Source organism: Pseudophryne corroboree, chromosome 7 (genome assembly GCF_028390025.1).
Source record: "Pseudophryne corroboree isolate aPseCor3 chromosome 7, aPseCor3.hap2, whole genome shotgun sequence".
NCBI classification, from domain to species: domain Eukaryota; kingdom Metazoa; phylum Chordata; class Amphibia; order Anura; family Myobatrachidae; genus Pseudophryne; species Pseudophryne corroboree.
In genome coordinates, this window is record NC_086450.1 from 508109266 (window position 1) to 508126873 (window position 17608).

Consider the following 17608-nt stretch of genomic DNA (forward strand, 5'->3'; position numbering starts at 1 on the left):
CCTCCAGTGGTGACTATGAGTGCCGTCCTCTCCTCAGCGCCCTCCAGCTGTGAGTAATGATCGCCGTCCTCTCCTCAGCACCCTCCAGAATGATTAACGAGTGCCATCCCCTCCTCAGCGCACTTCAGCTGTGACTAACGAGCACCATACTCAGCGCCTTCCAGCTGTGAATTACGAGTGCCATCCGCTCCTCAGTGCCCTCAAGCGGTGACTATGAGCGCCGTCCCCTCCAGCGGTAAATAACGAGCGCCATCCGCTCCTCAGCGGCCTACAGTGGTGACTATTCAGCACGTTCCCTCCTCAGCGCCCTCCAGTGGTGACTATGAGACTGTCCCCTCCTTAGCGCCCTCCAGTGGTGACTAAGAGGGCCATCCCCTCCTCAGCGCCCTCCAGTGGTGACTATGAGCACTGTCCCCTCCTCTGCGCCCTCCAGCGGTGACTATGAGTGCCGTCCCCTCCTCAGCGCCCTCCAGTGGTGACAATGAGCACTGTCCCCTCCTCAGCGCTCTCCAGCTGTGAGTAATGACTGTCGTCCCTTCCTCAGCGCCGTCCAGCGGTGACTGTGAGCGTCGTCCTATTAAAAACTAGCTTACCCGGCATGCAACGGGCGGAGTTCGCGTCGCGCCTGAATGACGTCAGGGGACGCGGTTGCCGGGGCAACCAGACGTCACGGCCTTGTGATGGCCCCGGAACTGGCGGTGGCCCGTACTCTCTTGCTCGCTGCTGCCCTGTGTTGGGAGGTCGGGACGGTGAGCGGAGCATCCAGCAGTAAGTGGCCGCCCGTTACCGCTACTCTAGGGGTAACACCGGGTCCTGGGGGTCTCTGGGGGAGGGGGCAGATCCACAAGCTGTACTATATGGCGGCTTCACAGTGCAGCCAGTGATGAGAAAGGGGTAGTGTGTTTATGATGTCATCACTAAGGAAGGGTAGTGTGTACATGATGTCATCACTGAGGAGGGGTAGTGTGTGCATGGTGTCATCACTGAGGAGGGGTAGTGTGTGCATGGTGTCATCACTGAGGAAGGGGCAGTGTGTGCATGATGTCATCACTGAGGAGGGGTAGTGTGTGCATGATGTCATCACTGAGGAGGGGTAGTGTGTGCATGATGTCATCACTGAGGAGGGGTAGTGTGTGCATGGTGTCATCACTGAGGAGGGGTAGTGTGTGCATGGTGTCATCACTGAGGAGGGGTAGTGTGTGCATGGTGTCATCACTGAGGAAGGGGCAGTGTGTGCATGGTGTCATCACTGAGGAGGGGTAGTGTGTGCATGATGTCATCACTGAGGAGGGGTAGTGTGTGCATGATGTCATCACTGAGGAGGGGTAGTGTGTGCATGGTGTCATCACTGAGGAGGGGTAGTGTGTGCATGGTGTCATCACTGAGGAGGGGTAGTGTGTGCATGATGTCATCACTGAGGAGGGGTAGTTTGTGCATGGTCTCATCACTGAGGAAGGGGTAGTGTGTGCATGGGGTCATCACTGAGGAGGGGTAGTGTGTGCATGGTGTCATCACTGAGGAGGGGTAGTGTGTGCATGGTGTCATCACTGAGGAAGGGGTAGTGTGTGCATGGTGTCATCACTGAGGAAGGGGTAGTGTGTGCATGGTGTCATCACTGAGGAGGGGTAGTGTGTGCATGGTGTCATCACTGAGGAGGGGTAGTGTGTACATGGTGTCATCACTGAGGAGGGGTAGTGTGTACATGGTGTCATCACTGAGGAAGGGGTAGTGTGTGCATGGTGTCATCACTGAGGAGGGGTAGTGTGTGCATGGTGTCATCACTGAAGGAGGGGTAGTGTGTGCATGGTGTCATCACTGAGGAGGGGTAGTGTGTGCATGATGTCATCACTGAGGAGGGGTAGTGTGTGCATGATGTCATCACTGAGGAGGAATAGTGTGTGCATGGTGTCATAACTGAGGAGGGGTAGTGTGTGCATGATGTCATCACTGAGGAAGGGGCAGTGTGTTCATGGTGTCATCACTGAGGAGGGGTAGTGTGTGCATGGTGTCATCGCTGAGGAAGGGGTAGTGTGTGCATGGTGTCATCACTGAGGAGGGGTAGTGTGTGCATGATGTCATCACCGAGGAAGGGGTAGTGTGTGCATGATGTCATCACCGAGGAAGGGGTAGTGTGTGCATGATGTCATCACCGAGGAAGGGGTAGTGTGTGCATGATGTCATCACTGAGGAGGGGTAGTGTGTGCATGATGTCATCACTGAGGAAGGGGCAGTGTGTGCATGATGTCATCGCTGAGGAAGAGGTAGTGTGTGCATGGTGTCATCGCTGAGGAAGGGGCAGTGTGTGCATGATGTCATCGCTGAGGAAGAGGTAGTGTGTACATGATGTCATCACTGAGGAAGGGGCATTGTGTGCATGATGTCATCGCTGAGGAAGAGGCAGTGTGTGCATGATGTCATCACCGGGGAAGGGGTAGTGTGTGTATGACATGAACAGTATGAGTTGGTGGATGGTGATGACTGCAGTTGGGGCACAGTATAAGTATCCCAGGTGATCCCTACAGACTGGGAGTGTTCGGAGATTTACCTTTGTCCAGTGAGAAGTGTTTTCTGTCCGCCAGGTGTGACCTTCTGCTCTTGTGACCTGACACCTGGGAGCTGTGATATAAACTGTTGCTGCGACCCTGACTGCACCGCAAGTAACCTGACCGCGCTCTTCTCCTTCTGCTTGCCTGGCAGCACCAAGTAAGGCCGGGGGAAGGGTCTGGCAGAGTGGATATATTACCGGGGCAGACAGACATTGCGTTCTGCTTTTTCTGTGTCTCTGTGCTGATAAACACGTGGAACGCCGGACTCGGGGGGGGTAATTCTGAGTTGATCGCAGCAGGAATTTTGTTAGCAATTGGGCAAAACCATGTGCACTGCAGGGGGGGCAGATATAACATGTGCAGAGAGGTTAGATTTGGGTGGGTTATTTTGTTTCTGTGCAGGGTAAATACTGGCTGCTTTATTTTTACACTGCAATTTAGATTTCAGTTTGAACACGCCACACCCAAATTTAACTCTCTCTGCACATGTTATATCTGCCCCACCTGCAGTGCACGTGGTTTGCCCAACTGCTAACAAATTTGATGCTGCGATCAACTCAGAATTAGGCCCTCGGTCACAGTCAGTCTGAGCATATAAGTTGCTATAAAACGGATGCAGATTCTGCACTTTCCGTGTGCCCGGCACCGCAATAATCACTGAGTGCCAGAAATCAATGACAATTATAAATAAAACGTTATTTTGAGCATTATTTGATCATTAAATGTGTGCTATACACAGCTGTATTAACCTTCATAGCTTATGTATATTACAGGACTAACTCTGTCCATTATACGTAGGGCGGAGAGATGGGTGTGTCTCTCCAACTGGCTGATCTTCCGCAATAACACCCCATACACCACAGCCGTTGTTGGCTCCCCTCCTACGGAACTGTTCTGTGTGCTCTCAGCTGGCGGTAAGAGCATTTTTGCAGAACCGACATCTTTTATTTATTGTTGCCCCTCCTGCATCAGAATGGGAACATATATGTATATATACCGGTTTCACACTGACGTCACCCACGTTTTACCTTCTACGTGCAGTATTGTAACGCTCTCGCTATATTCTCTCCGTGCTTGCAGCCTCCTTGAATTACTTTGTCAGCCCCCAGACAGTAAATGCGTCAAACTTCCCGACCCTCAGCGCGGCATACCAAGGCCCGTCCTTCTCTGCCGCCTCTGTGGGCGTGCCGCAGTTCCCCAGCTTCTACAGGGTGAGTGCAGGCGGGCAGCATTAGGGTGGGCTGCAGGGTACATGTTTTCTGACAGTCGATGGTTCTCTATAGGCTGACGATCCCGTCCTGACCGTCTCTACGTTGGGAGCGCTCTCCGTGCTGAGACAGCCGGCGCCACTGGGGGCTCAACGTGTTTGTTCCAGCAACAATCCTGCAAGTGAGTGACTGGTTCTGATGGAGCCAAACTGATGTTACACCAGTGTCACTGTCCTCACTCCCCTTCCCTCCCTCTCCTCACATTGCTATATACTATTCTATTTCCCAGAATTCCTCAGGTCGGGCAGCACGTCGTGTATACATGTCCTCAGTAACCTGACTGACAGCTGTGGGACCGACCTCTCCTTGGACGCGTCCTATTATTACCAGGATATCACAGTGCTGCCGGTGAGAACAGCTGCGCTAGGACAGCGGCCTCGTTAACGGGGATCAGGCCATAGGGATCAGTTGTTCCGACCACCGCTTGCAAATTACAATGTAAAGAAAACATAACTCATTCTAAGACTCAGTTGATAGGTCTGAGGGTGTATTCATATTGTAATACCAGACATTTTGCAGCATGTTTATGTCTTATATTTAAAAGGGCAATGCTTTTACTAGTTGTGTCTTGCTAGTAGACAGCATTGCCCTTTTAATATCGAGCATAAACACGCTCAGAAGTTTTACCACCCGACTCTGAGAGTCCTAGTTGTGTTTCTCAGCCCGGTGTAAGCGCCCGCTGTTTGTCAGCAGGGATGATGCATGTTACCTGGGGCACGGTTCCGGATACGCCGGTGTAAGTGCCCGCTGTTTGTCAGCAGGGGTGATACATATGACCTGGGGCATGACACCAGGCACGTGTAACACACCCATAGACTCACCTGTATGTAGCTCATGCGAAAAAGAATCCAAAAACCTGAATTCTCTTTCTGTCTCCAAAGGTTCCAGCGGATGTGACGAATCAGACAGCCAGGGGGGTAAGAGCAGGGTGTCACGGAGCGGCCAGGAGATACCTCGCAGAGTTAGTCTGTGCCCCCTGACCTTTTATCTCGCTCCCACAGGTCCCCATAATCAGCACTGCGGCCGACTTACCCATCCTACAAGGAGACTATTGTAACAACGTCGTGACCCAGGTGACGTCTCTTTATGGGGATATATATATATATATATATATAATATATATATATAGGGGTCATTACTGAATGAAGTGTGAGATCATCTCTTCATCATCTTTCCCTGCTGTATATCATCCAGTATCTATACCCCCCCTAAATCACCTTCTTCTGTATATGGTACGTCAAACACCCTGTGGCCCTCTGTTGTCATACTAGGCATAGCATACTGAGACTTGTAGTTCCATTGCAGTCCATCACCCTAACAGCCCATCTTTGGGATAGTGAATGCTCTCTGCTGTATGATATTACATGGCTATACTGACGCCCACTGTCTCTGTGCCAGGTGGAGTACACCGTGCTGTACAATGGCACGCAGGGCATCACCAATGTCAGCGTTGTTTTCACTCTCACCAACGTGTCCACGACAAGTCCCTTCATAAATCAGATCTTCACCGTGGTGTATAAGGTAGGTGATGCTTCTCTTACCCCATCTATGTAGGATACTGTGTGCCCCATTGTGGGGGCTTCTGCCTCTGTGCCCACCTGGTCTCTGCCTGACCTGGATTGTAGTACGCCCATGTCCGCCCAGATCCAATATTCCGGAACCAGCGCTCCCAATAATGTTCTCTCTCGTAACTATATATACAGATGTAGCCACGCTCATCATTGCAGCAATGTGTACACACGGGCACACGCATCGCGCCAAGCTAGTGTACGCGGCGTCCGCTCACAGGGTGTCCTGCTGGGGTATTCCCCCTCTGTCCTTCTGTATAACGGGGTGTCCTGCTGGGGTATTCCCCCCTCTGTCCTGCTGTATAACAGGGTGTCCTGCTGGGGTATTCCCCCCCTGACCTTCTGTATAACGGGGTGTCCTGCTGGGGTATTCCCCCCTCTGTCCTTCTGTATAACAGGGTGTCCTGCTGGGGTATTCCCCCCTCTGTCCTTCTGTATAACAGGGTGTCCTGCTGGGGTATTCCCCCCCTGTCCTTCTGTATAACGGGGTGTCCTGCTGGGGTATTCCGGGGTGTACTGCTGGGGTATTCCACTCTGTCCTTCAGTATAACGGGGTGTCCTGCTGGGGTATTCCCCCCCTGTCCTTCTGTATAACGGGGTGTCCTGCTGGGGTATTCCACTCTGTCCTTCAGTATAACGGGGTGTCCTGCTGGGGTATTCCACTCTGTCCTTCTGTATAACGGGGTGTTCTGCTGGGGTATTCCCCCCTCTGTCCTTCTGTATAACAGGGTGTCCTGCTGGGGTATTCCCCCCCTGTCCTTCTGTATAACGGGGTGTCCTGCTGGGGTATTCCACTCTGTCCTTCAGTATAACGGGGTGTCCTGCTGGGTTATTCCCCCCTCTGTCCTTCTGTATAATGGGGTGTCCTGCTGGGGTATTCCCCCTCTGTCCTTCTGTATAACGGGGTGTCCTGCTGGTGTATTCCCCTCTGTCCTTCTGTATAACAGGGTGTCCTTCTGTATAACGGGGTGTCCTGCTGGTGTATTCCCCTCTGTCCTTCTGTATAACGGGGTGTCCTGCTGGGGTATTCCCCTCTGTCCTTCTGTATAACGGGGTGTCCTGCTGGGGTATTCCCCTCTGTCCTTCTGTATAACGGGGTGTCCTGCTGGGGTATTCCCCTCTGTCCTTCTGTATAACGGGGTGTCCTGCTGGTGTATTCCCCTCTGTCCTTCTGTATAACGGGGTGTCCTGCTGGGGTATTCCTCCCTCTGTCCTTCTGTATAATGGGGTGTCCTGCTGTATAACAGGGTGTCCTGCTGGGGTATTCCCCTCTGTCCTTCTGTATAACGGGGTGTCCTGCTGGGGTATTCCCCTCTGTCCTTCTGTATAACAGGGTGTCCTGCTGGGGTGCTCCCCCTTGTGTCATCCCCTTCGCAGTAACAGCACTGACATGTGACCACAGGGTCTAGCAGGGGGCGGACGCACCACCTGACTTGTGGGAAAGGGGGCTCCCTATGGCAGTGCTGCAGCAGTCACTGAGCTCTATAGAATGGCCCATACTGACTATGGAGATTGCATGGCTGTGATATTATACACACACTCACAGTAGCTGTAGCATGTATGTCCTAACACACTTATTGGTGTATGTATCAGTCACATGTTCTCTCGTCTTTCATGAAATTGCCGTATGACACCAGGTATTCTGTGTTTTGCTGTCACTGCCTATGTCACAGAGATACTTGGTGATGTCACATAATCCCGCGCACTCTAGGTGGTGCCACATAGGTGTTGATGATGTCACACTGTCGTCCACAGCCGCTTTCTTCAGCCGCTCAGACTTCGGCGCAGAGCAGAAGCGGGAACCCGGGGTACCTGGTTGGATTCCCTGTGCTCAGCGACAGTGGACACGTATCCTTATTCTAGCTGAAATGTCTGTGTCCTCTCCTGGCCAGGTGTACTGTAACAGCGCCCATTGCCTGGGCTTAGTAGTAATGAGAAAGTCAGTACGGACGACATGACCGAGGCACGAGGCACTTAGCGTTCAGTCTGTGTACTAAGAAGCAGCGGCGCCGGTCTCCTGGGCCTCATAAGAGCTCCTATGAGGGCTGCACCCATCAGATTGTATCTATTACAGATGTGAACCTCATATATCATGTCATTATTACTGTGTAAATACCATATAATCATTATTACTCACTCAATCTCTCCTAATTATCCATGCAGGATTAGGCCACCATTAGCTGGCCAACTACAAATCCCAGCCAGCCCTTTTAAATAAAATGTAAACAGGGAGAGATGGTGTCCTTGTGGGATAATGTAGTATTGGAATGATTGCTCTCTGGCTCCCCCTTGTGTCTATATTACATTATTCACCCTGACGCCTGGCAGCTGTCACTACTAAGGTCTCTGGTGGGAGAGTCGTGCGCTTACAGCCCTGTCCGGTTTGGGATGAACTCGCTGAGTGGCTGCATGATCCGGTAAGCGTCCCTGTGTTCCTAGGCTGCACACGAGGATGCTTTGTGGTTTCTAATATGTCCCCTCTCTTTCATAGTGGTACGACCCAAGAAACATGTAGTGATCTCCAAGCTCGATCATACCAATTGCTGCTGGGGGGGAGTGCGCCACAAAGCCTGGCCATGTTTGGTAACACCACCACTACCCAGAGCGGCAGCTGGACGCCTATCCTATACGAGAACTGCAGCAGCCAGGTTACTGCTCCCATTTATCTTTCCGTGTTCTCTGCTCAGTTAGGAAATAGTGGCAGTGTAAGAAATTGCATAGCATAGGTAGACAGGCCTTATTTTCAGCTTACAGAAGAAGGGTTTAGCAAACCGTCAGTAGGAAATTAGGGGGAGATTTATCAAAGCTTGGAGAGAGAAGTACCAGCCAATCAGCTTCTACTGCCATGTTACAGGTTGTGTTTGAAAAACGAGATTTATAAGCTGATTGGCTGATATATTTCTCCACTATCTCCCTCCAAGTTTTGATAAATCTCCTCCATATATTGCACTAGAGCAGGATGGGTTCCGGTCACCAGGCTGGTTCTAGTATCAGACGGGGACACAACCTATAGCTTCCCATTTGTTGCGGGACGAGATGTCCCAATTATTTGTTAAGCTGGGACTTGTAGTTCCAAGCACAACTTTAAAGCCACAGGTTTCTAATGCCTAGCGTCCATTTCACCCGTTGACATCAGCATGTAGCAGCACGCCATTCTCAAACCTTGTGGTGTAACACAGGTAGGCAGCTAAACTGTATCAGGGCATGCTGGGGTGTGTAGTTCCACAGCAGCTGGAGACTAGGGGGTTGCCTACCCCTGGTACAACATATACGGTGATAGGAAGTCTCTAATAGGCCCTATACTGGTTCACTGTCACTTTATTCCTTTCTAATCACCCTCTTCATAAGTCAGTCTGTTTTGCTTTGATCTGGGCGCAGACTGGCTTTGTCTAGTGGTCTAATCTCATCCAATGGGCACAAAGTATGATGCTGTGGGATACAGCCAGGGATTAGCACTACAGGTCACCGGGACAGTGCAGTACACAGGTAGCCAGCGACCTGTGCTGAGATCTACCTGCCCTGTGGGGGAGTGTAACTGAAGGAACTTCTTGTGCAAGAGGCTGACACTCTGCTCATTCATCTCCCCAGGGTGACTGCTCATCCAACTGCCTCCTCCCCGTCTCCCTGCACATGCAGATCTTGTGGGCGAGCGTTGGGCTTCTTGCTAATCCCCAGTCACAAGTGCTTGGTGCACGGTTCAGCTACAGGTGCCAGCTTGTCAAGGTGAGTCTCAGACATGATCCTTTCATCTCCTTGTGCGGTGTTATGGGATTAGACAAGGACGAGTGAATCACTGTACTAGAGGCAAGGCGCAGGACAGCGGTTCCCGCGTCACACCAGTGACTGAGGTGTAAGCTGCCTGCAGGGTCACTCTGATGGGGGAACAGCGTGTACAAGGGTCAGACAGCGGTCAGGTGACTGTGCTATAGAGGTCTGACAACCAATTGTGTGGTTTAGATCTAATTGGTGTCAATCTGAAGTGTGTGCCGCAATTTCCAGCATCACTTTATCCTGGCAGAAAGTGTTACCCAGCGATCGCCACAATCTATAATGGTACAAATTGTGCCCCATATAATCTATCCACATATGTGGGCAAGCAGCTGGCTCTGCCTCAGTCTGTAACACTGTCCGCTGCCACATATAACTGTACAAACCACACAGGACAGTCCGTGCAGGCTTGGGTAAGAGTCTCCTACCGTGCCAGCTTGCCCGCTAGAAACTGGGATGCCAAGCTATTGCACACATAAATACCTAGATTAAAGAACCAAGGTTACTGGTCTTTTAAATGGGGAATTGTTATTAAAGCATAAAAGTCCCATCACTTTGTGTTATTAGTGGTCATTCCGAGTTGATCGCTAGCTGCTTTCGTTGGCTGTGCAGCAATCAGGCAAGAAAAACGGCACTTCTGCGCATGCGCGTCGTACTATTACAACGAACGAACAACACAAGGTCTAGCGAAGCTTTTCAGTCGCACTGCTGGCCGCAGAGTGATTGACAGAGGTCGTTTCTGAGTGTTAACTGACCGTTTTCAGAGAGTGTTCGAAAGAAACGCAGGCGTGCCAGGAAAAACGCAGACGTGGCTGGGCGAAGGCAGGGCGTGTTTGTGACATCAAAACAGGAACTGAACAGTCTGAAGTGATCGCAAGCGATGAGTAGGTTTTGAGCTACTCTAAAACTGCACAAAAAAAAACCTTGTAGCCGCTCTGCGATCCTTTCGTTCGCACTTCTGCTAAGCTACAATACACTCCCAGTGGGAGGCGGCATAGCGTTTGCACGGCTGCTAAAAACTGCTAGCAAGCGAACAACTCGGAAGGACCCCCATTGATCCTTGTACAGAGGCAGTGTTGTGTCGCCGCGCTGTACAGCCACTGGGGGCTGCCTGGTTATACAGGCTGGACATCCCGCTACTACAGTAACAGACTGGGGAAGAGCCAGGGACATCCTGGCAGTGCATTCTTATGAACAGGTCTGGTTATTGTAAATGCTGAGTGCATGTTTCTCGTTATTTCCACAGTGTCAGGATGCCACCGTTCTCCAGACTCGAGTCTCTTTCACAGATCTCACCCTCCGCGGGCCAGCCCCACGTGCCAACCCCAGTGTTACAGGCCGAGACCCCCTGGGATTCTTCTCTCCATTCCAGAGTAGCGGTACAGAGGCGAAAGCAGGGTCTCCGCTCCTGGCCCTAGGGCTGCTGGTTGTATGCTGGGTCGGAAGGGGGTAGAAAACGCTCCCTGTCCCCCCTCACACTATAATGCTGGAAATTACTATTCGGATTGTTTATATTAGATGACTGAGCGGAACCAATTTTCCACAAGTGATTGTGTTGGTTGATTGTTACTTTATATGTTTTTCTAAATAAATTATTTTTGTTATTAAACATCTTACCTCTGTGTTTGGTCACTGTATATACCTCCATCTTTTCCAGCCACATAAAAATAGTTAGCACCTTGGCATTTTTCACAAAAAAATTAAATGTAATTGAAACCCTGATCAAGACCAAGTTATCTAATATCAAAGGAATATGGAAGTTTTTTTGTTAATAACAAAACTCAACTATTGCCTTTTTGCAAAGTTTCAGGAGGTCACACACTTGATTTATTGTACACAAGAAGACCCCAATTAGCCAATTTCAAATGAAAATGCTTGGTTGTGAGGAGGTCACACTGTTGGCTAATGTTTGTTTAAACAAGAGCTTCATCATGAATTTCAAAGCTTCATCATGAATTTCAAAGAAAAGCAAAGTTATTAATAAGCACCATTTAAGGGAAGGATTGATCACAGTGTTTGCGTTCACATTCATCATAACAAAGTGGAGAGATTCTCACCACTGCAATCTATCTAGAACATGGCATTCTCCAAAATGAAGACTCCATGATAGAAAGGAACTTCTGATGAAGTCCAATGTCTGCAGCCTTCCACCAAACAAGTGGTAGACACTTTCAATAGTATAGACCATAAAAATCACACTGTCCTATAAAGAAACCCAATACTGAAGCAAACGCGTGAAATCTAGCATAGAATATACCATGGCCAAAGAGAATATGATCTTGACATTATATTAAATGCGAGCCTCAGTAGTAGGACCTCCATTTGGGATGATTCGGCCTTATCTGGCGAATATTGTCCATATAATGACACATGGTGGCCGGAGCACAAAGTTGGTATGGAACCAGTCATAGATAAAGGTAGACAAAGATATAGGGGGTCATTCAGACGTGATCACACGCTAGGTTTTTTTTTCTTTGCTGCGATCAGGTCATAACTGCGCATGTACCGCAATGCGCAGGCGCACCGCACGGGTACAAAGCGGATCGTTGCTGAGCGATGGATTTAACAAAGATTCCATTCGCACAGCCGATCGCAAGGAGATTGACAGGAAGAAGGCGTTTGTGGGTGGCAACTGACCGTTTTCTGGGAGTGGTTGGGAAAACGCAGGCGTGTCCAAGCGTTTGCAGGGCGGGTGTCTGACGTCAATTCCGCTCCTGAACAGGATGAAGTGATTGCAGCGGCTGAGTAAGTTCTGGGCAACTCAGAAACTGCACAACATTTTTTTTGTACCGCTCGGCTGCACAGGCGATCGCACACTTGCAAAGCTAAAATACACTCCCCTATAGGTGGCGACTATCTGATCGCATCGCTGCAAAAAAATAAGAATTTACTTACCGATAATTCTATTTCTCGGAGTCCGTAGTGGATGCTGGGGTTCCTGAAAGGACCATGGGGAATAGCGGCTCCGCAGGAGACAGGGCACAAAAGTAAAAGCTTTAGGATCAGGTGGTGTGCACTGGCTCCTCCCCCTATGACCCTCCTCCAAGCCTCAGTTAGGATACTGTGCCCGGACGAGCGTACACAATAAGGAAGGATTTTGAATCCCGGGTAAGACTCATACCAGCCACACCAATCACACCATATAACCTGTGATCTGAACCCAGTTAACAGTATGATAAACGTAGGAGCCTCTGAAAAGATGGCTCACAACAATAATAACCCGATTTTTGTAACTATGTACAAGTAATGCAGATAATCCGCACTTGGGATGGGCGCCCAGCATCCACTACGGACTCCGAGAAATAGAATTATCGGTAAGTAAATTCTTATTTTCTCTATCGTCCTAGTGGATGCTGGGGTTCCTGAAAGGACCATGGGGATTATACCAAAGCTCCCAAACGGGCGGGAGAGTGCGGATGACTCTGCAGCACCGAATGAGAGAACTCCAGGTCCTCCTTAGCCAGGGTATCAAATTTGTAGGATTTTACAAACGTGTTTGCCCCTGACTAAATAGCCGCTCGGCAAAGTTGTAAAGCCGAGACCCCTCGGGCAGCCGCCCAAGATGAGCCCACCTTCCTTGTGGAATGGGCATTTACATATTTTGGCTGTGGCAGGCCTGCCACAGAATGTGCAAGCTGAATTGTATTACACATCCAACTAGCAAAAGTCTGCTTAAAAGCAAGAGCACCCAGTTTGTTGGGTGCATACAGGATAACAGCAAGTCAGTTTTCCTGACTCCAGCCGTCCTGGAACCTATATTTTTAGGGCCCTGACCACATCTAGCAACTTGGAGTCCTCCAAGTCCCTAGTAGGCGCAAGACACCACAATAAGCTGGTTCAGGTGAAACACTGACACCACCTTAGGGAGAGAACTGGGGACGAGTCCGCAGCTCTGCCCTGTCCGAATGGACAAACAGATATGGGCTTTTTTGAGAAAAAAACCCACCAATTTGACACTCGCCTGGTCCAGGCCAGGTCCAAGAGCATGTTCACTTTTCATGTGAGATGCTTCAAATCCACAGATTTGACTGGTTTTAAACCAATGTGTTTTGAGGAATCCCAGAACTACGTTGAGATCCCACAGTGCCACTGGAGGCACAAAAGGGGGTTGTATATGCAATACTCCCTTGACAAACTTCTGGACTTCAGGAACTGAAGCCAATTCTTTCTGGAAGAAAAATCGACAGGGCCGAAATTTGAACCTTAATGGACCCCAATTTGAGGCCCATAGACACTCCTGTTTGCAGGAAATGCAGGAATCGACCGAGTTGAAATTTCTTCGTGGGGCCTTCCTGGCCTCACACCACGCAACATATTTTCGCCACATGTGGTGATAATGTTGTGCGGTCACCTCCTTTCTGGCTTTGACCAGGGTAGGAATGACCTCTTCCTGAATGCCTTTTCCCTTAGGATCCGGCGTTCCACCGCCATGCCGTCAAACGCAGCTGCGGTAAGTCTTGGAACAGACATGGTACTTGCTGAAACAAGTCCCTTCTTAGCGGCAGAGGCCATAAGTCCTCTGTGAGCATCTCTTGAAGTTCCGGGTACCAAGTCCTTCTTGGCCAATCCGGAGCCATGAGTATAGTTCTTACTCCTCTACGTCTTATAATTCTCAGTACCTTAGGTATGAAAAGCAGAGGATGGAACACATACACCGACTGGTACACCCACGGTGTTACCAGAACGTCCACAGCTATTGCCTGAGGGTCTCTTAACCTGGCGCAATACCTGTCCCGTTTTTTGTTCAGACGGGACGCCATCATGTCCACCTTTGGTAATTCCCAACGGTTTACAATTATGTGGAAAACTTCCCCATGAAGTTCCCACTCTGCCGGGTGGAGGTCGTGCCTACTGAGGAAGTCTGCTTCCCAGTTTCCATTCCCGGAATGAAACACTGCTGACAGTGCTATCACATGATTTTCCGCCCAGCGAAAAGTCCTTGCAGTTTTTGCCACTGCCCTCCTGCTTCTTGTGCCGCCCTGTCTATTTACGTGGGCGACTGCCGTGATGTTTTATCCCACTGGATCAATACCGGCTGACCTTGAAGCAGAGGTCTTGCTAAGCTTAGAGCATTATAAATTTACCCTTAGCTATATTTATGTGGAGAAAAGTCTCCAGACTTGATCACACTCCCTGGAAATTTTTTCCTTGTGTGACTGCTCCCCAGCCTCTCGGGCTGGCCTCCGTGGTCACCAACATCCAAAACTGAATGCCGAATCTGCGGCCCTCTAGAAGATGAGCACTCTGTAACCACCACAGGAGAGACACCCTTGTCCTTGGATATAGGGTTATCCGCTGATGCATCTGAAGATGCGATCCGGACCATTTGTCCAGCAGATCCCACTGAAAAGTTCTTGCATGAAATCTGCCGACTGGAATTGCTTCGAAGGAAGTCACCATTTTTTTACCATGGCCCTTGTGCAATGATGCACTGATTTTAGGAGGTTCCTGACTAGCTCGGATAACTCCCTGGCTTTCTCTTCCGGGAGAAACACCTTTTTCTGGACTGTGTCCAGAATCATCCCTAAGCACAGGAGACTTGTTGTCGGGATCAGCTGCGATTTTGGAATATTTAGAATCCACCCCTGCTGTTGTAACAGTATCCGAGATAGTGCTACTCCGACCTCCAACTGTTCCCTGGACTTTGCCCTTATCAGGAGATCGTCCAAGTAAGGGATAATTAAGACGCCTTTTCTTCGAAGAAGAACCATCATTTCGGCCATTACCTTGGTAAAGACCCGGGGTGCCGTGGACAATCCAAACGGCAGCGTCTGAAACTGATAGTGACAGTTCTGTACCACGAACCTGAGGTACCCTTAGTTATAAGGGCAAATTTGGGACATGGAGGTAAGCATCCCTGATGTCTCGGGACACCAGATAGTCCCCTTCTTCCCGGTTCGTTATCACTGCTCTGAGTGACTCCATCTTGATTTGAACCTTTGTAAGTGTTCAAATTTTTTTAGATTTAGAATAGGTCTCACCTAGCCTTCTGGCTTCAGTACCACAATATAGTGTGGAATAATACCCCTTTTCTTGTAGTAGGAGGGGTAATTTGATTATCACCTGCTGGGAATACAGCTTGTGAATTGTTTCCCATACTGCCTCCTTGTCGGAGGGAGACCTTGGTAAACCAGACTTCAGGAGCCTGCGCAGGGGAAACGTCTCGACATTCCAATCTGTACCCCTGGGATACTACTTGTAGGATCCAGGGGTCCTGTACGGTCTCAGCGTCATGCTGAGAGCTTGTCAGAAGCGGTGGAACGCTTCTGTTCCTGGGAATGGGCTGCCTGCTGCAGTCTTCTTCCCTTTCCTCTATCCCTGGGCAGATATGACTCTTATAGGGACGAAAGGACTGAAGCTGAAAAGACGGTGTCTTTTTCTGCAGAGATGTGACTTAGGGTAAAAACGGTGGATTTTCCAGCAGTTGCCGTGGCCACCAGGTCCGATCCCAAATAACTCCTCTTCCTTTATACGGCAATACACCTTTGTGCCGTTTGGAATCTGCATCACCTGACCACTGTCGTGTCCATAAACATCTTCTGGCAGATATGGACATCGCACTTACTCTTGATGCCAGAGTGCAAATATCCCTCTGTGCATCTCGCATATATAGAAATGCATTCTTTAAATGCTCTATAGTCAATAAAATACTGTCCCTGTCAAGGGTATCAATATTTTTAGTCAGGGAATCCGACCAAGCCACCCCAGCTCTGCACATCCAGGCTGAGGCGATCGCTGGTCGCAGTATAACACCAGTATGTGTGTATATACTTTTTATGATATTTTTCCAGCCTCCTGTCAGCTGGCTCCTTGAGGACGGCCCTATCTATAGACCGTACCGCCACTTGTTCTGATAAGCGTGTGAGCGCCTTATCCACCCTAAGGGGTGTTTCCCAACGCGCCCTAACTTCTGGCGGGAAAGGGTATACCGCCCATATTTTCTATCGGGGGGAACCCACGCATCATCACACACTTCATTTAATTTATCTGATTCAGGAAAAACTACGGTAGTTTTTTCACATCCCACATAATACCCTCTTTTGTGGTACTTGTAGTATCAGAAATATGTAACACCTCCTTCATTGCCCTTAACGTGTGGCCCTAATAAGGAATACGTTTGTTTATTCACCGTCGACACTGGATTCAGTGTCCCTGTCTGTGTCTGTGTCGACCGACTAAAGTAAACGGGCGTTTTAAAACCCCTGACGGTGTTTTTGAGACGTCTGGACCGGTACTAATTGTTTGTCGGCCGTCTCATGTCGTCAACCGACCTTGGCGCGTGTTGACATTATCACGTAATTCCCTAAATAAGCCATCCATTCCGGTGTCGACTCCCTAGAGAGTGACATCACCATTACAGGCAATTGCTCCGCCTCCTCACCAACATCGTCCTCATACATGTCGACACACACGTACCGACACACAGCACACACACAGGGAATGCTCTGATAGAGGACAGGACCTACTAGCCCTTTGGAGAGACAGAGGGAGAGTTTGCCAGCACACACCAAAAACGCTATAATTATATAGGGACAACCTTATATAAGTGTTTTCCCTTATAGCATCTTTTTTATATTTCTAACGCCAAATTAGTGCCCCCCCTCTCTGTTTTAACCCTGTTTCTGTAGTGCAGTGCAGGGGAGAGCCTGGGAGCCTTCCCTCCAGCCTTTCTGTGAGGGAAAATGGCGCTGTGTGCTGAGGAGATAGGCCCCGCCCCTTTTTCGGCGGCCTCGTCTCCCGCTCTTAACGGATTCTGGCAGGGGTTAAATATCTCCATATAGCCCCCGGAGGCTATATGTGAGGTATTTTTTGCCAAAAATAGGTTTTCATTGCCTCCCAGGGCGCCCCCCTCCCAGCGCCCTGCACCCTCAGTGACTGCCGTGTGAAGTGTGCTGAGAGGAAAATGGCGCACAGCTGCAGTGCTGTGCGCTACCTTAAGAAGACTGAGGAGTCTTCATGCCGCCGATTCTGGACCTTCTTCTTGTTTCAGCATCTGCAAGGGGGCCGGCGGCGAGGCTCCGGTGACCATCCAGGCTGTACCTGTGATCGTCCCTCTGGAGCTAATGTCCAGTAGCCAAAGAAGCCAATCCATCCTGCACGCAGGTGAGTTCACTTCTTCTCCCCTAAGTCCCTCGTTGCAGTGATCCTGTTGCCAGCAGGACTCACTGTAAAATAAAAAACCTAAGCTAAACTTTTCTAAGCAGCTCTTTAGGAGAGCCACCTAGATTGCACCCTTCTCGGCCGAGCACAAAAATCTAACTGAGGCTTGGAGGAGGGTCATAGGGGGAGGAGCCAGTGCACACCACCTGATCCTAAAGCTTTACTTTTTGTGCCCTGTCTCCTGCGGAGCCGCTATTCCCCATGGTCCTTTCAGGAACCCCAGCATCCACTAGGACGATAGAGAAATAGCAGGCGATTAAGTCGGAATTAGGCCCGTAGCCCATTAGGTGTCCAAGTC

General features: G+C 49.8%; 1 protein-coding gene across 1 annotated transcript; it reads left to right on the forward strand.

The window, feature by feature from the left end:
• The first annotated feature begins 617 nt into the window (after positions 1 to 617).
• On the forward strand, positions 618 to 10766 carry TCTN3 (tectonic family member 3). Its single transcript, XM_063935405.1, has 14 exons — positions 618 to 768; positions 2580 to 2703; positions 3345 to 3460; positions 3627 to 3757; positions 3830 to 3935; positions 4044 to 4162; positions 4696 to 4731; positions 4816 to 4887; positions 5213 to 5335; positions 7138 to 7230; positions 7711 to 7799; positions 7874 to 8030; positions 8971 to 9105; positions 10397 to 10766. The coding sequence occupies exons 1-14, from the start codon at positions 630 to 632 to the stop codon at positions 10601 to 10603; spliced, it is 1647 nt and encodes a 548-aa protein (XP_063791475.1). The 5' UTR covers positions 618 to 629; the 3' UTR covers positions 10604 to 10766.
• The last annotated feature ends 6842 nt before the right edge of the window (positions 10767 to 17608 follow it).